At 41.0% G+C, this 27,265-nt stretch overlaps 2 protein-coding genes across 2 annotated transcripts; both read left to right on the forward strand.

Moving 5' to 3' along the window:
* Positions 1-1,354: 1,354 nt before the first annotated feature.
* Positions 1,355-17,748, forward strand: ccdc120b (coiled-coil domain containing 120b). The gene is made up of 10 exons (XM_063474719.1): positions 1,355-1,590; positions 8,747-8,846; positions 9,202-9,332; positions 9,955-10,056; positions 10,210-10,330; positions 10,512-10,571; positions 10,769-10,922; positions 11,067-11,168; positions 11,514-12,551; positions 15,187-17,748. The coding sequence occupies exons 2-10, from the start codon at positions 8,798-8,800 to the stop codon at positions 15,281-15,283; spliced, it is 1,854 nt and encodes a 617-aa protein (XP_063330789.1). The 5' UTR covers positions 1,355-1,590; positions 8,747-8,797; the 3' UTR covers positions 15,284-17,748.
* A 1,197-nt stretch (positions 17,749-18,945) lies between these two features.
* LOC134628087 (SRSF protein kinase 3-like) lies at positions 18,946-27,209 on the forward strand. The gene is made up of 15 exons (XM_063474720.1): positions 18,946-19,051; positions 19,949-20,200; positions 20,282-20,390; positions 20,478-20,565; positions 20,848-20,935; positions 21,099-21,205; positions 21,338-21,503; positions 21,644-21,669; positions 21,776-21,832; positions 22,809-23,142; positions 23,270-23,367; positions 25,207-25,314; positions 25,443-25,512; positions 25,589-25,681; positions 25,943-27,209. Exons 2-15 carry the CDS (start codon positions 19,981-19,983, stop codon positions 26,125-26,127), a joined length of 1,749 nt encoding a protein of 582 aa, XP_063330790.1. The 5' UTR covers positions 18,946-19,051; positions 19,949-19,980; the 3' UTR covers positions 26,128-27,209.
* Positions 27,210-27,265: the final 56 nt, after the last annotated feature.

Raw genomic sequence — 27,265 nt, forward strand, 5'->3', positions numbered from 1 at the left:
ATTTGAAGAACTGACACAGGTTTTCCTCATTTCTGGTCATTTGTCTTTGTGGATGTAATGTTTGGCGATAATGTTATAATATTTTGTATTATTTTACAATTTGTTAAATGTGTCTAAATCATCAACTGAGTAGAATTGATTGACTAAAACTTTATATGCAGTAAAATCAATTTATGTGGTTACTGTCTGCTAATTATTGATTTTATGGTTGAGTCAGTGGAACACATAACCTAAAGAGAACATATAGCCTATAAAGCTAAGCAAGTCTTAAACATACTTTGATCAGTTAATATAAATCAGATTCTAGAGAGAGTTCGTGTAAATTTGACAAGAAGCAGATTTGACTGCAACAGTGTGATGTTCAGAGTTCAGCTGTGCCTTTAACAAGCAGTTATCACTTTGTCGGTTTTGTTGATTGTTCTTCATGAGCGGTCAAAAGCTTTGCTATGAATTCTGGGAATTCACTCTTTCAAAAAAAGATGCTCCAGCTTGTCCTGTACTGATGAAGATAATCAAGGAAGAACCAAGTGCTGTAGGAACTTTCTCAGCTAAAACTGACCATTTAACCACAAATTTCAGTTTCTCCTATATGATTTGTTGCCAGGAGTTTAGCGCAGCTGTTGTTTGTGGATCTCTCGCCTTTAACTTTGTCTTCAGAGAGTGAAATGTGTGCTTCACTTGGCTGGTAACAGGTGTTTAACAGGTCCTTTTTTGTTTTGAGCCACTTTTTTCGCCCTTTATTTGGTGATGTGCTAAAAAAAAATTTAATTTGTATAAAGCTGTTTCTGGATCGGATATACTTCTTAATACTTAGTGAATTTTCTTACAACATTTAAAGCCCTGAAATTAGTCCAATATTAATCCAATCCGAAACATTAAAAAGTTAGCACTTCAAATGATATTGAATGCGTTTTTTTAAATACCAATAACTGTCAGAGTTCCAGAAAATCTGGATCTCTTTGTATAGAAGAAATCAAATCATTATTGACGTTCATTACTATTGAAGTTATGGAATTAAGGATGGAAGAACGCAATAAACTTCCAATTAAAAAGCCATGTTGGGCTGCTATAATTTTGTATGGTGCGGTCCAATTTATCTCTGACATAGCAGTAAAACTAAAACGAGTATTTTAATTTTTCGAATTGAACGTATCAATTTTTAAATCTGGAAACAGTCTCTTGGGGGTTTGGAGAGGGTTACCTTGAATGCTGCACATGAATCCACGCTACTGTGCAACACCTGGGTTACATTCGTATTAGCGGATAGAGTGGCGCACATTGAAGGCATGTACCATCTGGGGAGGGGCATCGTCGCTGTGGTCTTGTTGGAGTCAGCTGGCTGTGTGAAAGAGAGCGTTTTCATGCCGTGCAGAAAGCAGGTCTGTTGAGATGCGCAGAGCTCCGACGCAGCGGAGGTCGCGAGGCTGCTGGTGAATTACAATTGGGATAGTGAACCATCATGAACGGGCAGCTCTTTTCCGTGGATCTCCGCACATTTTGCCAATAAAAACAAGCAGGAATGATTTTCCTCCCCCTGCTTTCGCTCCAGAGAACCATGGAGACCTCGCAAGGCATCAGTCATGCTCTCTGGTAAGAGGGGATTCTGCTCCAATATGTCCTTTTCCATCCTAAATGGGCGTATTAATTAATAGCTACCAGTACGGCTTTTTAAAAAAATGAGATATTCTCTATAAAATGAAATGCATCGACCTAAACGCGAGTCCGCAAGACGTCCTCGCATCTGTTCACGCATTTAGCTCGTGTGAAAAGACGTTTGTCATCGTGGCGGGCTGTGACACACCTGCGATGTGTTATCGCTTCCATAATGAGTCCGGTGCGTTTCATTACCAGCCGGTGCGCCGCCGTCTGCAACGGCTATGCAGATGCGGGGATCAGCGCAGACTGGATGTGGGAACGCGTGCTTTATGCTGAGCCAAATCACATGTCCGTACGATGAATGTGAGGACCGCATCAAGTGAGAGCCTCGCGTTTATGTACGCGTTGTGCCAGAAAACAGTGCAAGGGGTCGTATGTGTGGCACGCTCGTCAGGAGGCGGCGGGGGGGGGGCAGAACTGCAAGAACGTCTCAAATTCGATTTTTAAAGGTGTGAAAATGAGTGCCAAGCTTCCCGGGAATGCATAACTTCTCCCCTGTTGCTGCATTGTTATGGAGCAAAAAACCCCAGACCCGAACATCTTGTTACTGTCGTCTCCTGGGCCTTACTGCTTCACTCCTCTCATTTATTAATACTGCTCGGTCACATGCAGCAGCGTTTAGCTCCTATTATTAACAGATCCCTGAGCGAGCCTGTCCGTCAGGATCCCTTTTGGTGGGGTGGGCTCGTAAAAATGTGTTGGTGCCTTTTACAGCGAGTCACTGTAGTCCACCTTTTGGCGTTTCTGGGAAACACCTCTGTTTTTTACAAGAGGGTTTTCCTTTGAAGCCTTATGCTCATTGCTCCTTTTTTATTTACAGTTGTTAGTGCAGGGACAGGACATTTACAAGCAAAGGGGTTGGTGTGCTGGGAGACCATTCTCATGCTCAGTTTCCTCTTGATCACAGGGATTAGGATGAAACCAGTCATGTTAGTGTTTCTGTTCACCCGTACAGTACAAAGCACTCCCTTTGGCTGTTGTGTTTCAGTACAGTTCAGTCACATTCCATGGAAGTGGACTTTGACCCAGATAGCTTTGTCACAGTTGCATTTTTTTAATACCATTTGGTTGCATCAAGGTTACACTATTTTTTTTCTTTTTCTTTTTTAAAAAAAAAAGATCCCCTTAAGACATGGGCTGACACAAATTTGAACGTGTGGTTCTGTAGTAGGTAACTGACAAAACATGCACGTTAAGTACAGAGTGTGAAAAGAAACACTGGCTGCTTGATCTGATTCTAGTCATTTCACTACTTCTTACTAGCACATAGACATAGAGTCAAAATGAGAAACATTTAGCTTCATCTAAAGTATCTTGTTGCTAGAACCAAGGAATAAAGTCTGATCAAGCGACTGTAGTACTACAGATGGGGGAGCGTATTCACCTACTTTTCTTCAAAACACAAAAGAATCAGATCAAGGTCCTTTTGTGTGTAAATATTGAATGTAATGGCGTGGCTGCTGTGGCTGCACTTCATAAGTCTGAGCGAAACAAAAGCACTGAACTCTTTCCAGAATCAGCAAAGTGGATTACAGCAAGCCACAAAAACAGCTTTGGACATACAGAAATCCCTCCAGGTGTTACAGAGCAAAGAAAAAATGTATAGCAATAATTCCCTTGGACATTAGAGTCACATTCCTTTCTTTATTACTCCACCCTCCTCTCCTCCAACCTCAGCTTAGCGGAATCCAGGTGGATAGCAATCACTGGGCTTTGCTTTGTTTTGCCTGTGGTAGTTGTGTCAAATGTACAAAGGTGAGCATCAAGGCCCGGGGAGGGAGAGGGGACGAGCTATACGATTGGTCAGCCTTGGCTAAGCTGCCCTGCCTTGTGCTGATAAGTGCATTATAAATCAGTATTTCATGGATATAGAGAGCAAAACGAAGAGATCACATCGGTGCGCGGGATTGGTTGGAGGGTCACCTGACCCCTGCATAAGCCCTCCATCCACAGTTGTAGGGGTTGCTCAGGTGGAGGCAGCTCTGAATCAGCCGTATGTCTGACCTTGTCCAATCTCTTCTTTGTTGAATCATAAATTACATCTTCCTCCTTCTTACATTTCTACTCCCATCCTCACCAGCAAATCTCACCAATGGCTCTACAGTGTCCTTGGGGTCTGATAGTCAATGTTTGGGAGTTGCATTACTGTTCTCCTATAGATTAGATCAGTATGGCTTTAGACATGGAGAAATGCTGTCCTGGTGCACCAGTGAAAGCAGTGAGGCACTGCTTTGTAACAACTGACACAGACAGTGGTGCAAACTGTAGTTTTTAACTCTCTGCTGCCTATTAACTTCTCAGGAACCAGCGGGGGATCCTCATGCTAGCCTAACAGGAGCTGTGTAGTTGTAACCCTCCTCTGGTTCACATGTGTAAGTTGACAACAGTAGCAGCTGTGTCAACACCAGCGGTCAACATGAGGGCTGCTGGCCTCACCTGCCCATAGTTAGCTGGAGGTGAGGTTTCAGCTGCTCCTTTATACCACAGCCGCCTGTTGAAAGAGACCAATAAACCTGCTGTGCAGCATATGGTGGTGCTGCAAAAGCTTCTGCCGCACCGTATTAAGACATGCAGTTTTAAGTCTTGAATATGTGTATTATAAATTCTCAATAATAGTGTTTCCTGTTCCCAGGACTCTTGGGCCACATGAAAGCTGACAGTAGAGAGAGAGTGAATCTGTTTAAGAGCCGAGAGCCATCGTGTTTATCAAGGGAGACGACGCATAAAACTGTTGCCTGTAGGAATGTAGCCTTGCTGTGAATATTTCAAGCTAATATGCATCACTTCTAAGCTGAAGAGAGAGCATTATGGCTCCTTGTGTGGACACAGGAGGATCAGAGCTACGGTACAGGCTTCAGTGTTTAGCCCGTCTAGAATATTAAACTCTTCCTCGATTTGCATTTGAGTGATACGAGCTGCACAGGGCAGCTCGCTCTCATCGCACGGCTCATGTTTTAATCTACACGGTTCCTTCAGTGCTATCTGTACCACCATCCACAGCCCATACGCATGCTCGGCCAACACGTGTTTGAAGCTGTGGTGTTTAAAATCTATATCTCCTCAGATTCTGTGAGGGCGGCTGTGGTTCAGGAGGTCATTGTCGTCTGTTAATCAGAAGGTCTGTGGTTCAATTCTGAGCTACTCCAGTCTGCATGTTAAAGTGTCTTTGGGCAAGACGCTGTACTCCTTTGTGGGTGATAGAAAGTGCTGGAAAAAAGCATCAGACGTATGTCATGTCGGGAAAAGGGTTCATGTAGTAGTGCATTTACCATCTCACTCATGCTTCCCCCTGAAGTGTGTTGCAGTCCTGTATTGTCACACCTGTGCCTCTGCACAGCAGGTGCTTACAAAGCTGGCACTTAAGGTAGTGATGCAGCTGATCCCCTCAGGTGTGTTATCTGTTAAGTGTGGCCATGGTGGATCTGTTGCAACTGGTCTTCACCTTTCCTCTAGCTGCTATTACACAGTGATTACTGCTATGGTGTTTTAACCATAGCCCCATTGTGGTGTCTTTCCATTCTCTTTCTGTAGTTATAAACACTTTTATAATAAGGTGCACTGTAGGTTCAACCACTGCTGAACAGCAGGAACATTTGGAATAATGGAAAGCAGTAAAATGCTAGTCATACACATGAGGCCCATAGCGACAGGAGGCGTAATCGCGTTAGTCTGGATGTCTTTGTTGAGGAATTGCTGCAATGCTATGACTTATAGCTGTGACTTTGCCTTTAGATTCTGATGGTATATTTTGCCGGGGGGGGGGGGGGGGTATGGAGAGCAGAATGTAATGCTTTGAAGTTCCTTGCTCAGTGTGCATCAGTAGAATGAATCAAGGGAGACACAGTGGTGCTATTAGAAACTTCTTTCTGAGATGTGATGGTGCCAAGTTCAAAACTGCATCTACGTGTGGATGTGATGGTGACCCCCACCTCTCACTCAAGACTGCAGGTTTGAAAAGCAGTATTAATTTGGATTGGATGGAAAATGAATCAAATGTAAAATGGGCTTGAAACTTCTTTTTTTTTTTTGAATACTTCACAAATGGATAACTACTTTTAAATTTGAAAACTTGTGGTTGGACTACACGATCCCCCTGGGAGAGGTAGTCTACAACCAGCCATGGACAAACATTTCATAGATGTCATTTAGGTGGGTAAGGGATGGTGAATAAAGGTCTTTAAAAGGTATTTGTTAGCCATGTCTGCTAACCCTCCCATAAAAGGCCACTTTTACCCACAAGTCTAAATAACTGGAGGTTATCAGGCTATCAGGTGGGTTTCACCCTAATGTAATAAGCTGGAATGTACAGTTATTCCTATTATTTCAAAGTAAAGCAAATGGACTAGTTGGCTTGTGGCTTGCTGTGGACAAAATACAAGCACAAAACACAGAAAGGGGCCATTGCAGAATGATTTTAATTTTTGCTCAAAGACATTACTCTGAAGAAACAACCTGACATTAACAATTACAAATAACTGAGAAAATTACCCATTTGTGAAGTAATTACACAAAAAAATGATATTGAAAGTTTCAAACCCATTTTCATTACAGTCACTTTGATTGAGGTCTTCAATTTGTCATCATAATGCGCTGCCAAAACACGTGTCTACCATATTTCAGCTACTATTCAACTGTATAACAGAAACAGAACAGATTATTTCACACTCTATTTCATGATTTGGTGTCACCAATTTATGTGGCACTGAATTCCTTCTTCAGTACATAAATTAAATGCAGCTTGCTAAGGTATTAAACTTTATCTAAGTAAGAGGAAGAATGTGTTATTTCTTGCTAGGATGCTCATTGTAAGACTATAAAAAGGAAGTGTGAGATGTATTGTTATAGTAGCAAAGATGAACCAGTGATATTTGCACTGAGGACTGAGGTTTTAGTTTTTTATGATGACAGAGTGGGCACATTTAGTTTTGTTTAACAAAAACAAAAGGGGGGGATTGCACTGAATTTCCTTGGAAATGTTTTGGTTGCTAGACAAAGCCATTCTTAGGGGCATGGCAGCCTTTTGGCTCCAGCTGCCCAGCGACAGTCCAGATGAATACCAAATGTCTCAGTCTCCTCTCGACTGCTTCTCTCTGTGGGTTTACTGTTCGGCTGTTCAACAAAGAACAGACATGACACTGCCTTGTACACTCCCAGGTGAAAATCCCACTTGGTGTATTAGATTAACTGAAAATTTAATCATCATGAACTCGGTTTTGTGTAACAGGATTCATGTGATGAGCTTTTGTCTGCCACTTGCTTGTGTGAAAGGCTCCTGTTTGTCTGTCAATGGGAGGTCAAGCATGCGGGGGGTTTTCGCATGTACAGGAGCAAACAGCACTTACTGGTTCACTTCCAGAACAGGAGCCAACGCAAACTCTGGAAGTATTTCAAGTATGTCTTCACAGAAAGTGAGCGTCGTGTTGTTTGAGGCAGGAAAACAGAACTCTAATGTTTCTGGCCTAAAAACACCCAAAAAGCTGAGCAGAGCTCTGAGACAGCTGCTCAGACTAACTGATAGATAAATGTTTCCTTTTGAAAGATGGGACACTGGCAGAAGCAATCTTTGGAAATGGTAATTCTGATCCAGCCCTTGAGGCCTTCCATCTAGATTTGTGGGCTGAATGGAGCCGTTTTATGATTTACTCGACTGGCAAGAAGACAGCAGGATGCTTATTTACGGCAGCGATTTGTGAGCAACGCTGAGCGAGAGGTTTTGGCAGAAAACGCTATCGCTATTTTTGGATGTCAAGTCTCTACTGGGCATTAGGGAAGAGGCTTTGTTTGTAATGAACCTCCATTATGTAGAAGAGAGTATATGAACCGTGGCTCACCTGCAACAGTTTAGTAAAAACATTACATGTCTTAGTTTCCCCCCCCCGATTATCTGTTGTTCCTACTCAACAGATAAATAGATGATTATATGTAGAAGTTTTAAAATGATGTGAATTTTGTGTGAACCTTGATATTTATGACAGTCGCTTGGAGGAAATGCCACTGATTGCATTCTTCGCCGCCTTTGTTACTTATTCCAACACTTTGCTTCTGGCTCTGTTTCTCTTGCTTTTTTTTTTGTAATGGTAGCTTTGAGCTTGTGAGGCATGAAACACACAGGGATTAGATTTCTCCCTCTGTATCTGTCCATACATTATTAATGCTACTTATCTCGTCTCATTTTCCTTCTCTTTGCAAATTAATTGGCTACTAATTGCATCCAAGGGCTAATTTTGGAGTATTTAGAGTATTACTCACTTTCAGAAGGCCTAGTCTGCAAGTTATGTTTGGACTCTAGATGAACTTACTCTCAAAATGTTCTCTAGAACTCATTAAATCCTAAATTTATAATCTTGCATACCGTCATAACTGGGTTTATTGTGGTTTCATTTAAATTGTTGCTATCACCTGGTGTCTTTTTATCCTGATCTAAGACATGTTTTTGTCTTTTATCTTTCTGAGTCAAATATTCTCCCACAAGTCTGTTGTTACAGAAACTAACTCATATTTAGTGATAGTTTTTAAATACCTGAGCAGAGGGACAGCAGCGCCCCCTGATGGACTCTTGTGCCATCTGATCGAATGCTTTTTTTGTTATTATATATATGTGTATGTGTATGTATGTATGTATGTGCTGTGGCTACTACTTCCAGTGCTCAGTTACAGTTACTTCATGTTACTTGAACCGAAAAATTAGTTTTAGTGGTTGGATGTAATGCTTGGGGTGGCTGTAGCTCAGGAGGTAGAGCAGGTCAGTCTACTGATTGGAAGGTTGGTGGTTTGATCCCTGGCTACCCCAGTCTGAATGCCAAATATCCTCGGGCAAGATACTAACCCCAAGTTGCTCTCTGATGCATCCACTGGAGTATGAATGTTAGTTAAAAAGCATAGAAAACAGTGCTTCGGTGACTGTGGCATATAAATGCTCCAGGAGAGTAGAAAAGCGCTATATAAGAATCAGCCCATTTGATTTACTTGACTCCTCACATAAGTCCAGTGTACTGGCTCACATTTGGGTATATTTCAAACAAGTTTTTGACCTCCAGATAACACAAAGCTGGCTAATGATACATTTTAAACCTTCATCTCTCTTTCTCAGGTGAGGGTGTGGCTGAGAGCGTGAATTGTAAAGTCCCCAGAATTACATCACATGGAGGTCAAAGGACATCTGATCACATCCATGGGTTTGGGGGCTCCTGGTGAGTAATGATGACTTCTCACAGTGTAAGGATTCACAGTTCCATCTGTGGACAAGTCTGAAAAGGCTTGAGAAACCATCAGCTTGCTTGTTTTCCTGACAGTTTTTTCTCTAGGGAACTGCCAGCTGAAAAAACATCTGTCTTTGTGAAGACCTTTTGTTCACATACTGCCACTACAGCTGCCAGATAATCTTATCAGAGCACTCTGAGAACAGACACCTTCGAAAACACGACACTGTGATACAGTATAAACATAACCCACAAGATTGCGTTTTTAATGAAATCACTGCCAGTTTGAGTCCACATCTGAATTTTACCATGTGCAAAAGTGACTTTCATGCGTTGTGCCTCCTAGATGTTCAAGGCTGCCAGGATGGCAAGCTGCAGGCTGAGAGGATCGCAACTCTGCAAGAGAGGAAGCAGGCCTTGGAGGCTCTCCTCAACACCAGAGTGGGAGAGCTCAAACAAGTCTGCTTGCAGGAAGCTGTGAGTCGATCTCGCTTCATCTTCGAAACGTAGCTCAGCTTAGATTCTCTCTCCGTACACCTCAAGCGATGAGAGGATAGCTGCAGTGTGGTTTAACAGCAAATTTAAGTCTTCTGTAAAAATGAGAATAAACGTGAACATCTGAGCTCAGCTGCAGCTAACAACTTGTTGAAAATGGGATATTTTTCACAGACAAAATCTTTGCTTGATTGCTTCTGAGAGCCTGTCAGTGCATGTTAATGAATCTGCAGCTGCCTCAGCTTTTCTTTAACAGCTGTTCAACACGTCCCTGCTTTCAGCTGGATGGTGACTCATTCTATCTGTGTGTGCCTATTTATGGATTCAGAAGTTGTCTGCTCTGTTGTCAGTGTAGCTTACTTAGACATCTGAAGCACTTCTCATCTGCAGAGTTATGGTTCTGCTTTAGAGGTAAATGCTAAACGCAGCCAAATTATTGCTGGCATATCTCGTGCCATATCTAGACCATTTAAGGAATTTTTTTTTTTTTTTTAAGAGACTTAAAGTAATCCGTTAAATGGTTATCACTTTATGAAACAGTTTGCACCTCAGTGGCCAGTGAGAAGGATTTCAGTAACTGGGGGCTAATCGATGTCCTCTACAGGAGCTGACTGGGAAATTGCCACGTGCTTTCCCATTGGAGACAGGAGAGAAACCCCCACTGGTGCAGCGGAGAGCTGGCCTAGCGCCCATTGCCAAGGTAGAGGTAAGTCAACACCTTGAATATCAATTGTGTTTACGCAGTAGCTGTACCGTTGTGTGTGTGTGTGTGTGTGTGTGTGTGTGTGTGTGTGTGTGTGTGTGTGTGTGTGTGTGTGTGTGTACTCAGTCTAACATGGGTGACTTTCCCTGGCTGCAGGATGAGGCTGCCCAAAGAAAGCAGATGAAAGCCATCTTCACGGGTGCTCTGTACAGACACTCGGAATCAGACCGAAACGTTCCAAATAGCAAAAGAACGGTCCATCGGGGCTGTCACACAGGTACAGTACCATGGCAACTAATCCCACACCTGCACACTTAAAAAAACAAACCCCCCCCCAAGCTACACAATAATAATAGCACGATGCTGAAAACGTCATCTTTGCACTTTTGCATTTTTGTTTACCTAAGCCACCAGGTGTCATGCTGCTTTGTCTATGACCTATATCCTTTGTGTTTCAGAGGACACTGTCATGTCAGAGAGTACCAGCTCCATGTCAGATTCAACATCCCATGATAATGGTGAGTCAACAGTCTCCGTGTGTATCCACATTCACCAAAGAAATAACTGAACCTCTGATCTAACATCATTCTTAAAACATGAGAATATGCAGTGTTATTAATGCTCTGCACCAAAAATTGCACACATTTTTCACTTTTAAGGCTTTTATTGAAAGTTGACTAGATCAAAAGATGATTTGTTGTTCTTCCTCCTACAGAGTCTTCACCGAGCGTGGCTGCTGACCAGCGATCTCTGTCTCAGCCACGACTTACTGCAGGCAGCCCTGACCACAGAATCAGCAGGAAGCTATCCCCAGTGGAGATTTATTACGAGATGAGGACACGGCGCAACTCTGTCACTAGCTCTGTTAGGTGTGTATCTTAAGGTGACCCTGTGCAGCCTGCTGCTCTGTTACATTCACAGCATAAGCACACAAAAGTAAATGATCAGGATTGTGTGGGTTACAAATGCTAAATGCATCTTGTGATTCTTCGTTTTTTGGTTTTCTTCCACAGCCCAACTCACTCTTTACCTAGAAGTGCTTCTAACGTTGAAGGCAGAAGTGTTCCAGCAACTCCTATGTTGGCCCGAACTGCTCCCATCAGCGTTCACGTCAGGTAATCTGTGATGCTGGGCTGCTTCTGTCTGATGCTGCACACCTCCCTCCTGCTGTGATAACTGTATGGTTGGAAATGGCTTAATGACTTAGCTGAATGAAGACAGAGACTTCAGGTTGTAACAGCAATTAGTGTCAAATTCAGCTACCAGCAAAGGTTTTTAATTCTTTGGACTTTAGGCATAAAAAATGTTCCTTTTTTAAAAAAGTACCTTTTCTGTGAAATGCAGTTACATGGTTTAGCTTAAAGCTGCTGTCACTCACTCTGCTGTATCTAAAGTTCTTTAGTTTCCTCTCTGATTACTGTGCGCTGCTGCTGTGCTCATTTGCTGTGCTCATATCTTAGGTCAGATGCATCTGGTGGAAATGGGCTGAAACAGTGGTCTGGCAGCCTGGATGTGCCATACATGATTCCGCTGGCTCAAGAAGGTTCTTCCTCTGACCGCCGCAGCTGTCCGTACAGCTCCCGAGCCAGACGCAGCAACAGCTCTGAGGCCCTGCTGGACAGATCGAGCCTTCCAGACGACCCAGCCCCTAGAAACGGCATGCCGCAGAGAGGAGGGCCCTACAAGAGTTCGGAGACGCTGACAGATGGAAAACTGCGGCATATTCACTTGGGCAGCCCCGAGGGGCATGTGGACAGCTCTGTTGAGCAAGTCAAAATGCGTCTGTCTATGGGTGGCAGGGGAGCAAGTGGTGGCTACAACGAACTTTTGATGGACTATATCTGGGGAAAACAGCAGAGGATGCAAGTGCAGCACCATCTGTACCCGTCCACAGGAAGGATCTGGCAAGACATGTCCTCCCCTCGCTCATCCACTGCAGCAGTGCCTCCCCATGCCAATGGATTTTCCCATTCCCAGGTGCACCTTCCCAGTGCTGCACCTCCCTACAGTCCCATGGTCCTTAGAGGATCCCAAGCTGAGCTACGCAGGGTCAAGGTCACCAGAACCAAATCTTGTGGACCTTTTATTCCTTTGCAGCAACATCCCCAAGATGCAATTCTACTATCAGCGTACGAGTCCCCCCTTCCTGTTTCTGGAACCACCACATCGTCCATTCCCAACCTGCACCCTTACCAGACTGATTTGTCTGGTCCCGCCTTCAACCGCAGACCCCCACAGTTTTCTCTTCCTACTCCAGAAGACTCAACAAGAAGCCTGCATAAAGCCCTGGCTCTGGAGGGCCTTAGAGACTGGTACCTGAGGAATGCTCTTGGCTATCCTACTGCTGCCCCAAAGGGCCACGAGGCAGGGATCTCTCGTCTTTCACACCCACACCCACTGGTGCACCAGGCCCAGTCTGTTCAAGGTGAACCAGCCAACCTCCAAAGGCCTCAGATACCCCAGTCAGCCAGCTTCCATGGTCACCCTCTCCATGGAAGGTCAGTATTTTTAAACGTGATTGACTAGCTGATGTTTCAAGTTAGACTTCATACACACTGCAGAAACACAAGCCTAATAAAAGTCAATTTCTCTGTTGGTTTATATATATATATATATATATATATATATATATATATATATTAGAGATGGCACGATACCACTTTTTTATGTCCGATATCGATACTGATATCATAAATTTGAATATCTGCCGATACCGATATTAATCCGATACAGTGTGTTTTTTAATCAATAAAACTGTTTTTTTAATATCTTGCTGCATTTTGTATAAGTTCATACTCAAGTTTAAATAAACAACAACACTAAAGCTATTCTGTTATACCTGTATGTAAAAAATACATTGCGCCCAAAATATTTCATAGTTCAGCAATACTGATCAATCTAATAAACTTAAACCTACTCCATCCTCCCAATTCTGGTATTTTAAAGAGTACTTAGAGAAATATTAAGCAACCTAACTAATAGGGTTGCAAACTCCCAGCAAAAAAAAAAAATAGGGAGCCACCCCCCACCCTCCACCTCATGATGCTTAATCGATGTAATCAACTTTAATTTGATGCTGGGTAAAAAAAATGCACAGAAATAAATTATTTTTCAAGAATAATGAAATAGATTCAACATCTTTCTTCAACAGAATTGCAGAATTTACAGATGGTACTTGGTGTTAAAGAAAAAAGTACTAGCTTACTAGGGTATATTAGACTTAACAGTTACTATATACAGTAATGGACTTCTATACATTTTACATCAGATTAAAACTTTGGGTGTAAGATTCAGATAATTATTTATTAAAAGCTAGATATTTTAAATGAGAATAAGAAAGAAAAGTATGTCTTTGTGCCCCCTTTTCCCTGTTCATGCCCTATCGGCCCCCCTGGCTAAACTTTGCTAGGTCCGCCCCTGCACAGTTACGTCAGCTACATAGAAAAGGATCCTGGTCTAGAAAGTAATATTAAATAAATTCTAACAACAGCTTATCAAGCTTAAACGTGCTGCTGTTGTTCAGCCGCTGGTTTCCTCTTTCTGGTGCAAAGTGGGCCAAAAACAAACAAGAGAGACGGACTCGCAACAGAAAAGCCGATCAGCTGATCATTAAGCAGTTTCCCGATTGAAGTAGCAGCAGGAGAGGGAGAGAGAGAGAGAGGCAGTCGCTAAATATATCGGTTGTTAAGCTTAACGTGGGAATGCTTTACAAACATTCAGAGATGAACTTACACACTTGCTTTACTTCTCTCTGGGATCACTTCCTCGGAGATGAAATGCTGGTTTGGTAGCGAGGCTACAAATACACACAGCCGCTCTATCACGTGACGCATACTGCTCCGACGTGCTACAGTTATGAGCCGAGTTACGCCGTGTTGCAAGTTTTGTGAGGTGCTTTTTGATATTTAATGGATCGGATTACATTTTTTATTTCTCGCCGATATCCGATCCAGTAATTTAGGTCAGTATCGGACCGATACCGATACGTAATATCGGATCGGTCCATCTCTAATATATATATATATATATATATATATATATATATATATATTAGGGGTGCAACGATACACAAAATTCACGGTTCGGTTCAATACTTTGGTGTCACGGTTCGATATTTTTTCGATACAAAAAAATGTTCATGCTTTTTTAATTTGTCATTTATTAAAATTATAAATATATATTTTAACTCAAAAGTACAGTTTTTAAATTTAATGTTGCTGAAACGACAAAGTAATAAAAAAAAAAAAAATCTCATGGAGAAATCCCTCATCTTTGGAAAAGGAGAGTTTATTACAGAGAAATGGCTCTTTCCAAAATAAAAGCTATACTATACGCTTCTTCTGGGCTATATTCTCAGCAGCATATTAAACATATCAGGTCCCCATAAGGAGAATCATGTGCTAACGGCTGTCTAAATGACACGGGTAAAGTTTGTAGCATGCGTGCTTGTTGTTTTTGTCTGCTTCCACTTGTCTTTGCACTTTGCACTGGTCCCTAATATATATATATATCAAGATTATCCAAGATTATCCATTGCTTCAAAAGGCTCACAGCTAACACACAGATTGCTGCTGACTGCAGGTGTTATTGATCAATACATTTTTGCATGATACTCAGAAAACCTTGCGCTTTTCCTAAAGACACAGTTGTTTTCATGCTTTCAGTGGATTTTAAGGTTATGTACAGCATGGATGCATTACTGAAATCTGTGTGTTACAGATGATTTGTCTGTCTTCTTAGATGTTGGCAGCAATGCTTCCAACAGATGCTGGTGCCGTTACACTCACTCTGCCCCCCAGCCAATCCATCTATCATCCTCTTTTACAATTGACACTGTGTTATTTTCTTTTTGTTATTTATTTTTTTGGGCTTGGTCAGCATTATCGCCTGCTGCTGGCAGCCTCATGCCAACACTCTTTGTTGTTCCTGATTGCTTCCAAGGATGGGCCTCTCCAAGCTCAGTTATAGTCTTGCACACTTGCACACTTTTTTTCCCTTTTTTTTTGTGGGCCCTAGGAAAATTAATTTCTTAGTGGTTTTACTGCATGTTTCTTGTGGTGTTTATTTGTTTCCTCTCTTATTTTTTTATTTTTTTGGGAGTGCAATATTGACTTGTTTTACCTCCCCCCACAGGTCGATGGAGTTCTCTCTCTATCAGGAGACATCTGATCCACAGATGCAAGAGGTGACTCCAAAGGAGCCCAGTGCTGACCCAGGCACCTTGGTCTGAAGCAGCAGCAGACACTCATGCACACATCAATGCACTACATACGCAAAAACAGTGTAGCTTCACATGGACTCCTATATACTACTCCAAAAATTAAGGGAACACTTAAATCACATGCTGTATCTCGATGAATTAAATATTCAAACTGAAAGTCTTTATGACACACACTGTGTAATTTGTTGAGAACAAAATAATGGAACAATATAGTTGGAAAGCCTTCTGAAGGCTGGATTCAAAATGACAACAAAAATCAATGTTATAAATTGTTCAAGTGTTCCCTTTATTTCTTTTGATCAGTTTAATTCCACACACGTTGATTATAATGTGACCTCAGCAGCATCGAAAAACATGACAACCTCAGCAGAAAGAGACTGAAGTAAATGACAAACTGTAGCTGTAAAGTTGGAAAAAGCCTGGGCAAGCTCCCTGTGTTATACCTGATTTTTGCCAATATCAATGTCAACCCCAGTGTTTTGTGGCTGTACACGGGTGCTGACTTGCAGAGCATCTAATACCAATATGATCATACTCTACTTCACATATAAATATTTCTGGTCCAACGCGAACGGCAAGATCCTTTCCATTAATCCTGAAAAGTCTGCCGAGATATACTTTTTTACAGAATATATACAGCTGTAAAGTACTATTTTGTATCTTCTGAGATATAAAGAACTGTTATATTAAAGAGGTAATTTATTGCTCATTAACCATGTTATATTCAAAGATGTTATGAGCTCACATCATTTGAGACGTATTACATGCCAGTGAACGTGTGTTTGTAAATTATATAAACCGCAGAAACATGCTTCAGTCCTCATCTGTCGTTAACGTCACAGCCATTTGTATTTTTCATATTTGATAAAAATGAAGTGGGCCATGAACTGTAGCGTAATGGTGTAGCAGACAGGAGTGCCTAAATGTTTAATATCAAAACTAAACCTTGGTTAGAAAAACTTTAAAGTTGCTAGTATTAAGACTGTGTGAGATTTAGTTTTTAAAAATCAGACTAAAGCATATCACAATGTGACTCAGTTAGGGTATTTGGAATGATGTCATATGTATTTTGGTGTTTTGGGGGTTTCAGCTCAGTGCTGGTTGGCAAATGTAGCCTTCTCTGTGCTGACCTTAGATCAGTTTAGGACAAACCTTAGGGCTGTAGTGAGACCTTCTGTATGGCAGTAGCACTTGACTGTGTGACAAGAAATGACTCGTATCAAATCAGTTTTTTTTTCTGCATTCACTTGCGGAGGATTTGATTGTCGTACAGAGCACTTTATGAACATCTTAAGCCTTAACCCCTATGAAATTGTCACCAAGATAGATAACAGTCAGTAAGAAGGTTTTTCTTTTTTCATTTTTTTTTTTTGGTCTTCAAACATCTGTTGAAGGTCTGGGTGGTGGTCTGTACATAGTGTGGCTTGTACTGATGAGTCTCAAGCTGATGTTCTATTCCCATACTAACAATGTAATTTTCCGAACTAACCACATAATAAGTATAATCAAAATAACCTGCCCTACTCCTTCAACCCCACTCCCCCCCAAGAACTATTTAATTGGTTATAAAAATTGAGGGTGACCATGTGACCAGAATAGGGCCGCTGCAGTACTGAATGGTGGTGTGAGCAGGTCTCATACCAGTAAATGTCTTTGTGAGAATACATGCTGTTTGTATTTGTAAGGAATCTGTTTGACATGTTTGCTTTCTTTTAAATATGTTTTTTAAACATTGTGTCATGTATCTCTGTATATCAGTAGAATTATTACATTGTTTTCACAATCAGCCTGGGTAGCATTTTGCAATGTACACTACAGAAACCAGAAGAAGTAAACTGAAAATATTTGTATTGTTGTAACAACATAGCATGTTTCTTTCATGGTTTTAATATGATTTTGCCTTTTTTTTCTGTATTTGATCTTCAGACTCATCTGAATGTAGTTTTCTTTTGTGTGTGCTTGTGATATGTTTTTGCTCAGTTACAAACTGTAGCACACTGTGGAACATGAACCTCGTGTCTACGCCTGTCTGATGTGTTCACATCCTCCGTTTCCTGCTTCATAGAGCTCCTTCCAGCTTGTTAAAGACTGAAATCAAAGACCAAACTGCTGTGCACTGGGGGTCATAAAGGTATTTTTCATATAATGTACTCTAAGTTCAAAAGAAGTAATATAAATTTAGCTCTAAAGCAAATGTATTCAAACTATATTATATTTATGAACCTATAACGTTTTGTAGCCATCTACTGTAGCCCTTTCTCATCAGTGCAGGAATTAGTAATGTATGTTTAAAATTTCATTAAGCTGTGTGATATGTTTAATATTTGGTTATACTTTATATTTTCTTTATTTCTTAAAAAAGAAAAGATATTTAAGTGCAGCTGTTTTCTCTTTTCTTCTCTCTTTATAACCAGGCCTATGAAGTTAGGCTAAACAAGGCCTGCTCTGTTCTGTATGTATGAGATCTAAATAAAGTGTCATGTTGAAATCAAAATTCAAATGCGCCAGATGCTTTTGTACTATATGCAGCAAAGTTGTGCTGAAAATGACCTGTGGTTGTACTCTGTGCTAAACCTACCACTTCTAAACTATTAACCAGAGTATATAATGAAGAGATAAGTGGATTTATCAAAATGGTATAACCTCATCACCAGTGCTGTTCTTGGTAATTGATCTGTGCTAGTGTGATAGGATTTTCTATTCTCCAAGTCCACTGAAGTGTCTTAAATTATCTTTTTGGAAATGGAAAAAATATACACACATTCACTGTGAAAAATGAAAACTGACCCAAAATGCTTTGGAGGCACATTTACATTTAATGTCTAAAAACAAAACAAAACCCTAGTTTAAAATAAAGCTGAAAAGAGTATTTTGTTGCTTTAATGAAGTATTGCAGAAAGTAAAAATCACAACAATTTAGTGGTCATTAAAATATGTTCAAAATCATGGCGCACTGCTCTCCCCTACAAAAGCTGCCTTTTATAGGTTACCGGTAAAGTATCTGCAGTACTGGTCCTGTATTTACTTAAAAAAAAAAAAAAATAATAATAATATATATATATATATATATATTATTTTTTTTTTACATTTCCTGTTGCTCCAATGCAATGATTGTAGTCACCAGTTACTTTTTACTGCATTTTTTTTTTTTTTTTACAGGAACATACTAAGTAGCATTCTTCTCAAAATGAAAATTTGTTTGTCAGAAAGTCGAATACAAAGAAATGAGAAAACAAGCTCCTTACCACCTCTGTAAATCGAGCTAGTCGCTAGATAGCAATAATATTGTCAGAAATGCATATCTGCTACATGCAGACAGGAGCACTCTCTCAGAATCTTAAGCTTCTGCTCGGCTCTGCTTATGAATGATTAAAGCAATGGTTGGGACTTCCAGTCAGTCAATCAATACATTGTAACACATTAGTATGGATTTCAAAATGTTATTTGGTTTTCATTTGTACCTATTTTTAGTAATATCAACTTTAATATCAGCAGATTAACTAGGCATATAATTCTTTTCTTTCTCTCTTTTTTGCCATATTTTTCAAGTAGCCTATATTTGACAACAACATAATAAAACTGGAAATTGTGTTTTTGGTGTGCCACCCCTATGAAAAAATTCCGGATGCGCCTCTGGTAGCAGGAGCAGGCAGCTATTCCTGGACCTGAGTGTGTTTTTCCAGTCGCACAGAGGAGAGCGGGCTGAAAATGTCCTCGTGTCAGGCTCGTTCATTTCCCGCGTTACAAATACTAAAAGTGGATACATTGCACACAACGGTAAGTTGCTTCTTCCTTGAACGTGGCTGGGTATTTAGAGAGGGATAACGGTTTCTGAGTTGATGTACTCTCGACGCTTCTTGTGGTCTCCCACGGGAAAAAAGCCCTTTCGGAATAAATCTTTTCGAGGAAGAAATGGCAAATTTAGCATATGTACAATACAAAATACCTTACAAAAGACATATGTGCAGGTATTGAATGTCACACACTGCAGAAGAATCTTTAGCTAGGCGGCATAAAGAGGAAGTAAGCCAAAGGGCTGTTTTCCCCTCTCTGTTTAAAGCTCCTTTCCTGTCAGTGAGCCGATGATTTTTTTTCATTCAGTTGCTAAAAAAAGTAAAATAAAAAAAGAGTAATTTTTAAAGTGACATTTAAAAATTTCCTCTTGTGTCAGCCTACCAATTAAAACTTTTATAACCACACACACAACGTTCAGCTATTTGTTGAATGCCATGAGAGCAGTCTAGCCTGCATGTATGTGTCTAGTTTTACTGTCTTGCTGAAACTGAAGCGCTGTAACTGTGATACAAATGCGAAGTAAAATGGACTAGTTTGCCATTGCTTGTTTACAGCAGTGGCTCCTGCACTGCAGCAGTTCATGCAATATCAGTAAGATTTCAGTTGCAGCTGGCTGGTGTCACGAGCTATTTACGTTGACATGCCATTCATCCAGCTAAAAATAATCATACACATTCACTGGCTCTTTTAAAATGTCATTGCAGTAACCTACTGCAGTCAGTAGCTAACAATACAAACCAGCTGCCAGACTCCAAGCCCGTGAACTCTTGCTTTACACATGTGGGAAATGATTTAGGACCTCCTTCCTTCTTGAACGTATGCAGATACATTTTTGTTATAAGCTTCCTGAGTGCTGCTGTCTTCTTGACCCTCCTCCAGCTGGGCTCGAGTTCATCAGGCTCCAGATAAACATGTCCTCATCATATGCTGCAACGATAGCAGCGCTGATTACAACAAACTCTTTTAATCCACCCGTCAAAACCAGGACCCACGCCACTTCTAACACAGCACGGACTCGTAAGCCTAGCCAGGACCACCGCTGCCCTCAAACTGTACAGAGGAATGCTGTTTCACCTGAGCCTCAGGGATTTTACGATGAGCAACAGGAGAATCCTGCTGACTATTGCATAGGTAGGTAAGACCCCGACCCTGAAATCCAGCTCCCCTGGTTGAGATCTTCAATTTTCACATCTGCTGCGTATTTCATTGCAGGTGGTTACTACCCTGTAGAGATTGGAGACATTTTTGTTGACCGTTACCAAGTTGTTAAAAAGTTGGGATGGGGTCATTTCTCTACTGTGTGGCTCTGCTGGGATATGGTGTAAGTACAGGTTTGGCCCACTTGACTTTTTACACAACAATTATCAATATGATCCAGTAACTCACTGACATAATTGTTTGCATGCAGGAAAGGGCAATTTGTGGCTCTGAAGGTGGTGAAGAGTGCTCAAACATTCACAGAGACGGCACTGGATGAGATCAAACTTCTGAAATGCGTCAGTGTGCTCACATTGCTGTCAGATTCAAGTCATTTTGGAGTTCTCTTAAAACACTCGTGTAACAGAACTGGCTTAGGGTTAGGCTTAGTCTGGCCACGAGCGGAAGTCTTAGTAATCAGCGTGTTTAGTGGTGCAATGAACTGCAAAGGTTTTCTGCAATCATTTTGCTATTTTATTTCCATCACTGTGGAGTCACAATAATGTCACCATGTTATGAAATCATGTGTCCTCTTCATTTTTATTTATTTTTTGTTCAATACATACTTGTTTAATCATCAGGTAAGAGACAGTGACCCCAAAGATCCTAAACGAGACAGCATAGTCCAGCTCATTGATGACTTCAGGGTGACTGGAGTGAATGGAGAGCGTATCCTTTATAAAGATGGGTAATCACAATTATCTGCTCCGCAACTTGTAATATTTCATTAGAGTGGTGCAGATCTTGTAAGTGTATTCTGGCTTCTTCTAAATACCCAGGGTATAATATTCAGGTTCTGTGGTATAAAAGCAGGTCCTTAATTGCTCACCAGATGTGTGCATGGTTCTGGAGGTTCTTGGGCACCAGCTGCTGAGGTGGATCATCAAATCTAACTACACAGGCCTCCCTCTTCCCTGCGTTAAGAGCATCCTCAGACAGGTTTTGTGCAATCCTTTATTCCAACCTTTGAAATGGTCCCCTGTCTGTGACCACTATTTGAGGTTTTTCTATAAACAGAAGATCTTCTGTTTTTGCCTATGTCAGTGATTTGATTACGGTTCCTTCTCACAGGTTCTTCAGGGTTTAGATTACTTGCACACTAAATGCAAGATCATTCACACAGACATCAAGCCAGAAAACATCCTTCTGAGAGTGGATGAGGTTTATGTTCAAAAGCTCGCGGCCAACACCAAGCTGTGGCAGATGCCCACGTCTCCTGTATTCACCAGCACCTCAGGTTAGCGATGCTGTGCTAATAATCACATTGGGTTGAGATTAGCCTACATATGACTCAGTTATATATGTGTCTCGGGAAGTACTTTAACTGCTGTTCACATTTGTGCCTTTTTCCCCTCCTGATGTTTTTCCATTTGCCAGTGAACACAGTTTCCAGAGAAAAACAGGTGTGCAATATGAAATATATTCCTCTGATATTATTATCTTATTAATACATTTTTATTCAGCTCTGATTGCATTATGACCTTTACTTTTATACTTTGACTTACTTAGAGTGCGCCCAAGTTACTCGGAAAGCTGACTGGGGTTTTCCACACTCTTGGGGAGTGGGTAAGATGGAGTTGGTGTTTTGCTTTTATACTGATGCATCTTATAAGCTCCTACATCTTTCTCAAACTGTGTAACAACCGGTCTTCTGTACAAGCACACTGCACTGAGACTTCTATTCACAGTGACTGGATATGGGGAAATTTACTGTTCATACTTGATTTTTATCAGCAGTTGCTGAGTTGCTGAGCAGTTGTGGCCTCTTTACCTCAGTCAGAAAATATGCTCTGCCTATTTTTGCATTTGTAACATTCATATAATCAATAATTATGGCATTCATATTGCAGCATTTTTTTTCTTACTACCCACTCAGGTGTGTGTAACTTTTACAGTTTGGGCAGAGATCTCTTGTAGAGATTGGAGAGCACGTTATATGTGTTCATTCTACTGTATTTTTCTTCCTTTCTCATCCTAAAGAGACACTGGAAAGAGGCGTTTGCAGTATATGCACTGCATTTATAAAAAGTAACTTTGTAAACTCCTATACGCAGTGGAGTACAGACAAGTAAAGAGCAGGTTGTCATGTATTTAGAGAGTACAGCTCCTATGGTGTATTACTTATGGTATATATTCTACAGTAGGAAACTTACTGTGACTTTCAGGACTGGGCACTAAGCAATGCTGAAACAGTAAGCAGACACAACTGGTTATTTTGATGTCCTTCCAACAGCCGCTGTTGTGGTTTCACCACAGCTTGTTGTCAGCAACCTGCTCTAAATCATATGGATTCATGTGAAAACTTTATGATTCACTGCTGAGGTATGAAATATAAAAACAATGCTAAATACATCCACTGTTGTCTGCACACTAAAGTACTAATAGAATATGAAACATCACTTGTAGTTGCATTATTCTGCATTATTGCTGGAACTCACAAAGCAGGCATGGATTTGTGATAAATCACTAAGCACATTTCTTATTAATTTCTTCGGTCCATGCTCTCTGCTGATTGTTTCCCATGTATGACTGTGCCCTACAGTCCAGCAGGATTTCCAGAAGTCCAATTAAGCGACTGACGAGGAAAGACAGAAGCCGACGAGGCAAACCTGACGTGTCAGTTTCTGATGTCGGTGCTACCTCTAGCACCCATGGCTCCACTTGTCACTCTAAGCTAACAGGTTCTAACATCACTGTAAGAAGACAGACTCTGCTGTTGGAAGACAGATTGAATTTAGCTGCGCACAGCCTCAGAGACTCCTTCTGCTCGTGTCCAGACCTCAGCACAGATGCTGCTGTCTCTGGATCCAGATCATTGTTATTACATCAGACTGCAGACAGAGATTCTCTTCTACCTTCACCATCATGTCCACAAGGTGAGTCTAAGAAGATTTCTTGGAGGGAAAGTACTTTGGGCTGTGTGTTTACATAAACTGAAAGGCTACATGGATCGTAAGTAGTAAAAGTACTTTCTTAGCTGTCATGTTGTTTTATGTACTTAAGGCACCAGTGACTCAGATGTTATTCTGGATCTACTGAAGCCTCACAATGCTGACAAAATCCTCATCAAGATTGCTGATCTAGGCAATGCCTGCTGGGTGGTGAGTGAATTTATTTTTATTATGGAATATGTTTCTGTTTGTTTTTGATTTCTAGAGAATATCTGAATTCCAGATCACACGGTTGTTGCCTTTCTGAGTTTAGAGTTGAGTTGGTCTATGTCATATCATAAATTCAGCTGCAACTGCCCAGGGCTTTGTGCTTCAGGATTCTGGCTTTATTAAACCTTTAAGTATTTGATATTATAGTATTATTCCCACATTTAATCAAAACACACTCAGAACTTTGAAGTAAACTGCACACTGTTTCATAAATGGCCGCACGAGTGCATTAAAAATGCTTCTAAGTCATCATCGTGATACAATGCGGCAGGTGCACGGCATGATAGCCATATTTACGGTGCCCTGTGGTGAAAACACAGCTGCCATATGTCGCTTGTGAGACTGTGTGGGCTGACATGTAGCTTAAGAGAGGCGTATGTAGCAATCTTGTGCAGTTCATTACAACTGATGGTTTCCATTTTATTTGTCCGAGTCAGAAAAACAGATCAAGATGCTATTATTTTCTATGGTAACATTTTAAAAACATGCAAGAAAAATAAAAATTATTCTGTAGCCTATTATGATATTTATCCCTGCTGTCAATGAAATGTCTATAGAATAATTATAATCTTTAAGGGTTCTGAATATAAACATATAGCCACAGTGTCACAAGACTATTTTTTTAAATGATATTTGTCAGGGCTTCAGGCAGATTGGATTCAATCGTAGACCTCTTGACTAAAAGTTTAACAAGTTTATTTACAGCACAAACAAACAAAAATGTCAAAGTTTAGGGTGAATGTTAGAGAAAGTCAGGAACAGGTGGGCTGATCACTTGCAGATGCATGGATCCAAAAGGCAGCTCCCTTACATTTACTGAGATCGTCAATTGACTGTGAGTTAATTAATGTGTGAAAATGGCTCGCTAACATTCTGTACAGCATCGTTGATCACCGATTCTAACTTGTTGCAAAACAGATGACGATCAGGTTAGGATTGATTTAATCACTCAGGAATGTAGCTGTTTCTCTCTATCACCCCATCATAACCCTATACAGGAAGGTTGTGGTGGGGAGGTAATAATAATATATTAGAGCGACGAACATATAGACCAGAGTAGAGGGTAAATCACCGAATCTCCAAAGCAAATCCCACCCTGGCTGTACGTATGGCACTGTACGCAAACTCTGGAAGTACTAAAACCTCACTACCCTTTGAATGAACTCTAATAACTTGGGTCATTCGTGAACTTTTACTCCTATTATTTGATCAAATTATGTTTATAACAAAATACAATAATAAAGACATCAACCTCAGTTTCACTCTGTGTTTAATGCCAGTCAGTAAATGTTAACATGCTATTATGTTAAATTCCAGTTGTTCCTAAGAATAGTTATTTATCATAATTATTGAAATAATCTGGTCTGTCGTCATCATCATAACAGTGGCTTAGACCAGTGGTCCCCAACCTTTTTTGCGCCACAGACCGGTTTATGCCCGACAATATTTTCACGGACCGGCCTTTAAGGTGTCGCGGATAAATACAACAAAATAAAACCAGTACCGGTTTATTCATAACACACGTGAAAAGACCCAGGAAACCGAGTTAACGATTAAAAACGATAACAAAATAACGCTAAAAACCGATAAAAACCCTGAAAACCATACATTTCACACCCGAGCCTCAACTCTTGCGGCCCGGTGCCAAACGACGGCCCGGGGGTTGGGGACCGCTGGCTTAGACAACCATGTGCATATAGATTAAGGGTCACAGGTCTTTAATTTAATATAGAGAGATTTTGTGCAGCCTTGTATGCAGCTCATCTATCTTGTTGCCAGCACAAACACTTTACCGAAGACATCCAGACGTGTCAGTATCGTTCTGTGGAGGTCCTGATTGGTGCTGACTATGGCACACCCGCTGACATCTGGAGCACTGCCTGCATGGTGAGCTAAGTACCTGGATATAAGTGTAAAAACAAAATAAAAAAACAAGAAAGAAATGAAGGTCACACATCTCGTTGACATTCGTAGATTTGCTACAACCATTTTTATTTTTGTCCCTCTCTGTGTAGGCTTTTGAATTGGCCACAGGGGACTATTTGTTCGACCCACAGTCAGGAGCCACATTTTCTCGCGAGGAAGGTTTGTGGTGTACACAACATGTCTTTTGTCCTTGATTTATGTGCTTATAGTACGGTGTGTACTCATGTCCTTTCAGATCACATTGCCCACATCATTGAGCTACTAGGACCTCTTCCATCACAGTTTGCCCTCTCAGGGAGAAATTCTAAACGATATTTCAACTCTAAGGGTAATTTTGTGTCATTGTGTGATCACTTTGTTTGTTTTTATTGTAGTTTATAATCATGAAGTCCCTTCATTCTTGGTGACTGACACAGAAAGTTCTACCTATTTAATTAATTCTCTTATTAACCTCTTAAGCCCCAACGCCTCCTGATATGGGGGCAAAAGACAGGAGATCCGGTAGGCTTGGGGCTTAAGAGGTTAATTCTCTTACGCAGTTCATCTTTTCCTTCCTAAAAGTGTTCTGGTCCGTTTTCCTTGTCTCCAGGACGTCTGCGACACATCTCAAAGCTGAAACCATGGGGCCTGTTTGAGATCTTGCTGGACAAATATGAGTGGCCACGGGAGGAAGCTTTACAGTTCAGTTCCTTTCTCTTGACAATGTTGGAACTGCTGCCAGAGAAAAGAGCCACAGCTGCCCAGTGTCTAACTCACCCCTGGATTGCCTTCTAGACACACTGGCTTTGTGACATTTAGAGCCCAGTGAACTATCTCTGTGATGGGATTTGGTCAGCGGTGGGTGTAGCCTGGTGCTGGCATCATGAGCACAGCATTTGATAATGTTTATTAGCCTGACTTGGGTTGTTTGGTCTTTTGTTAGCTGTCTAAGTTAGGCAATGACCAAAGTACAATTTTGTCCTACAAGAAAAGTGCCTCAAACCAAGCGTACAATATCCTTAAGTTTTGATAACAGAACAGAAGGTTTGTTTTATTTTTTCTTCAAAAAAGCAAATGAAGACCTCCCCTTCTTTATACCCAAGTATTGAAATGGGAACAGTGTAAAGCAGGATTTATGATCCCGCAAATATGTCCATCTGCGTACACATTTCCATTTGGGCAGAGGGGGGAGAAGGGTTTTCACCCACCCCAGATGTGCTCCAGTGCAGTCCTCCAAGATCCTAACTGCATGTCGCTGGATGCAGATGATGTAAGAATCTGCTGAATGCTGATTGGTTGACAAGTGGGCTGGAAAAGAGAAGGGAGCAACAGCAGAGTTCACCAGGAACAGGAGATAAAAACTTCAAAGATCAAAAAATGTGTAATGAAAAGCACAGAGTGTGGCTACAGTGGACATGTTTCATTGCTTTTACTACTCTGTTTCACTTCACCTCTTTCTGTGTTGTAACTTTGCTTTTCTCTGTGGCTGGTTGTTGGAAAAAGAACAACATGAGTGACCTACAGGCCAGTTGTACCACATATTTGTATACTGCCTCCATCTGGCAACAGAGCTCTCTGCAGGCAGATGGGCAGTCCCTGAACCAGAGTAGACAACAAATGCTACCTCTGCTAGATTATAAATCCCACTTAAGTCTGAGGTGTAGAAGGGGTGTCTTCACACAGCTCATGTATCAAATTAAAATTATGAAATGTAAATAGGATAATTACCCACTAAGAATATCAGGGCAAACACCTACAAATGATAAAGGTGATTTAATCAACACACATATTTAACCCTAATAAATGATGAAATGCTATGCACAACAAACAGTGCGCCCTGTTTTTGTCAAGACTGAGCAAGTGTGAGTGTGCTGACTGTTGAGATTAGGTCTGCTGTACATTCCTCGCATGCTCACAGCACAGCTCTGAGTAG

Source organism: Pelmatolapia mariae, linkage group LG5 (assembly GCF_036321145.2).
Source record: "Pelmatolapia mariae isolate MD_Pm_ZW linkage group LG5, Pm_UMD_F_2, whole genome shotgun sequence".
In the NCBI taxonomy this organism is placed as follows: domain Eukaryota; kingdom Metazoa; phylum Chordata; class Actinopteri; order Cichliformes; family Cichlidae; genus Pelmatolapia; species Pelmatolapia mariae.

Coding starts and splice junctions, on each gene's coding strand:
- ccdc120b (XM_063474719.1), top strand. CDS start 8,798: ATGGAGGTCAAAGGACATCTGATCACATCCATGGGTTTGGGGGCTCCT. Junction 10,331..10,511: donor CCATCGGGGCTGTCACACAG/GTACAGTACCAT, acceptor TTTGTGTTTCAG/AGGACACTGTCATGTCAGAG. Junction 11,169..11,513: donor CCCATCAGCGTTCACGTCAG/GTAATCTGTGAT, acceptor CTCATATCTTAG/GTCAGATGCATCTGGTGGAA.
- LOC134628087 (XM_063474720.1), top strand. CDS start 19,981: ATGTCCTCATCATATGCTGCAACGATAGCAGCGCTGATTACAACAAAC. Junction 21,833..22,808: donor TCCACACTCTTGGGGAGTGG/GTAAGATGGAGT, acceptor TGTGCCCTACAG/TCCAGCAGGATTTCCAGAAG. Junction 23,143..23,269: donor TTCACCATCATGTCCACAAG/GTGAGTCTAAGA, acceptor TATGTACTTAAG/GCACCAGTGACTCAGATGTT.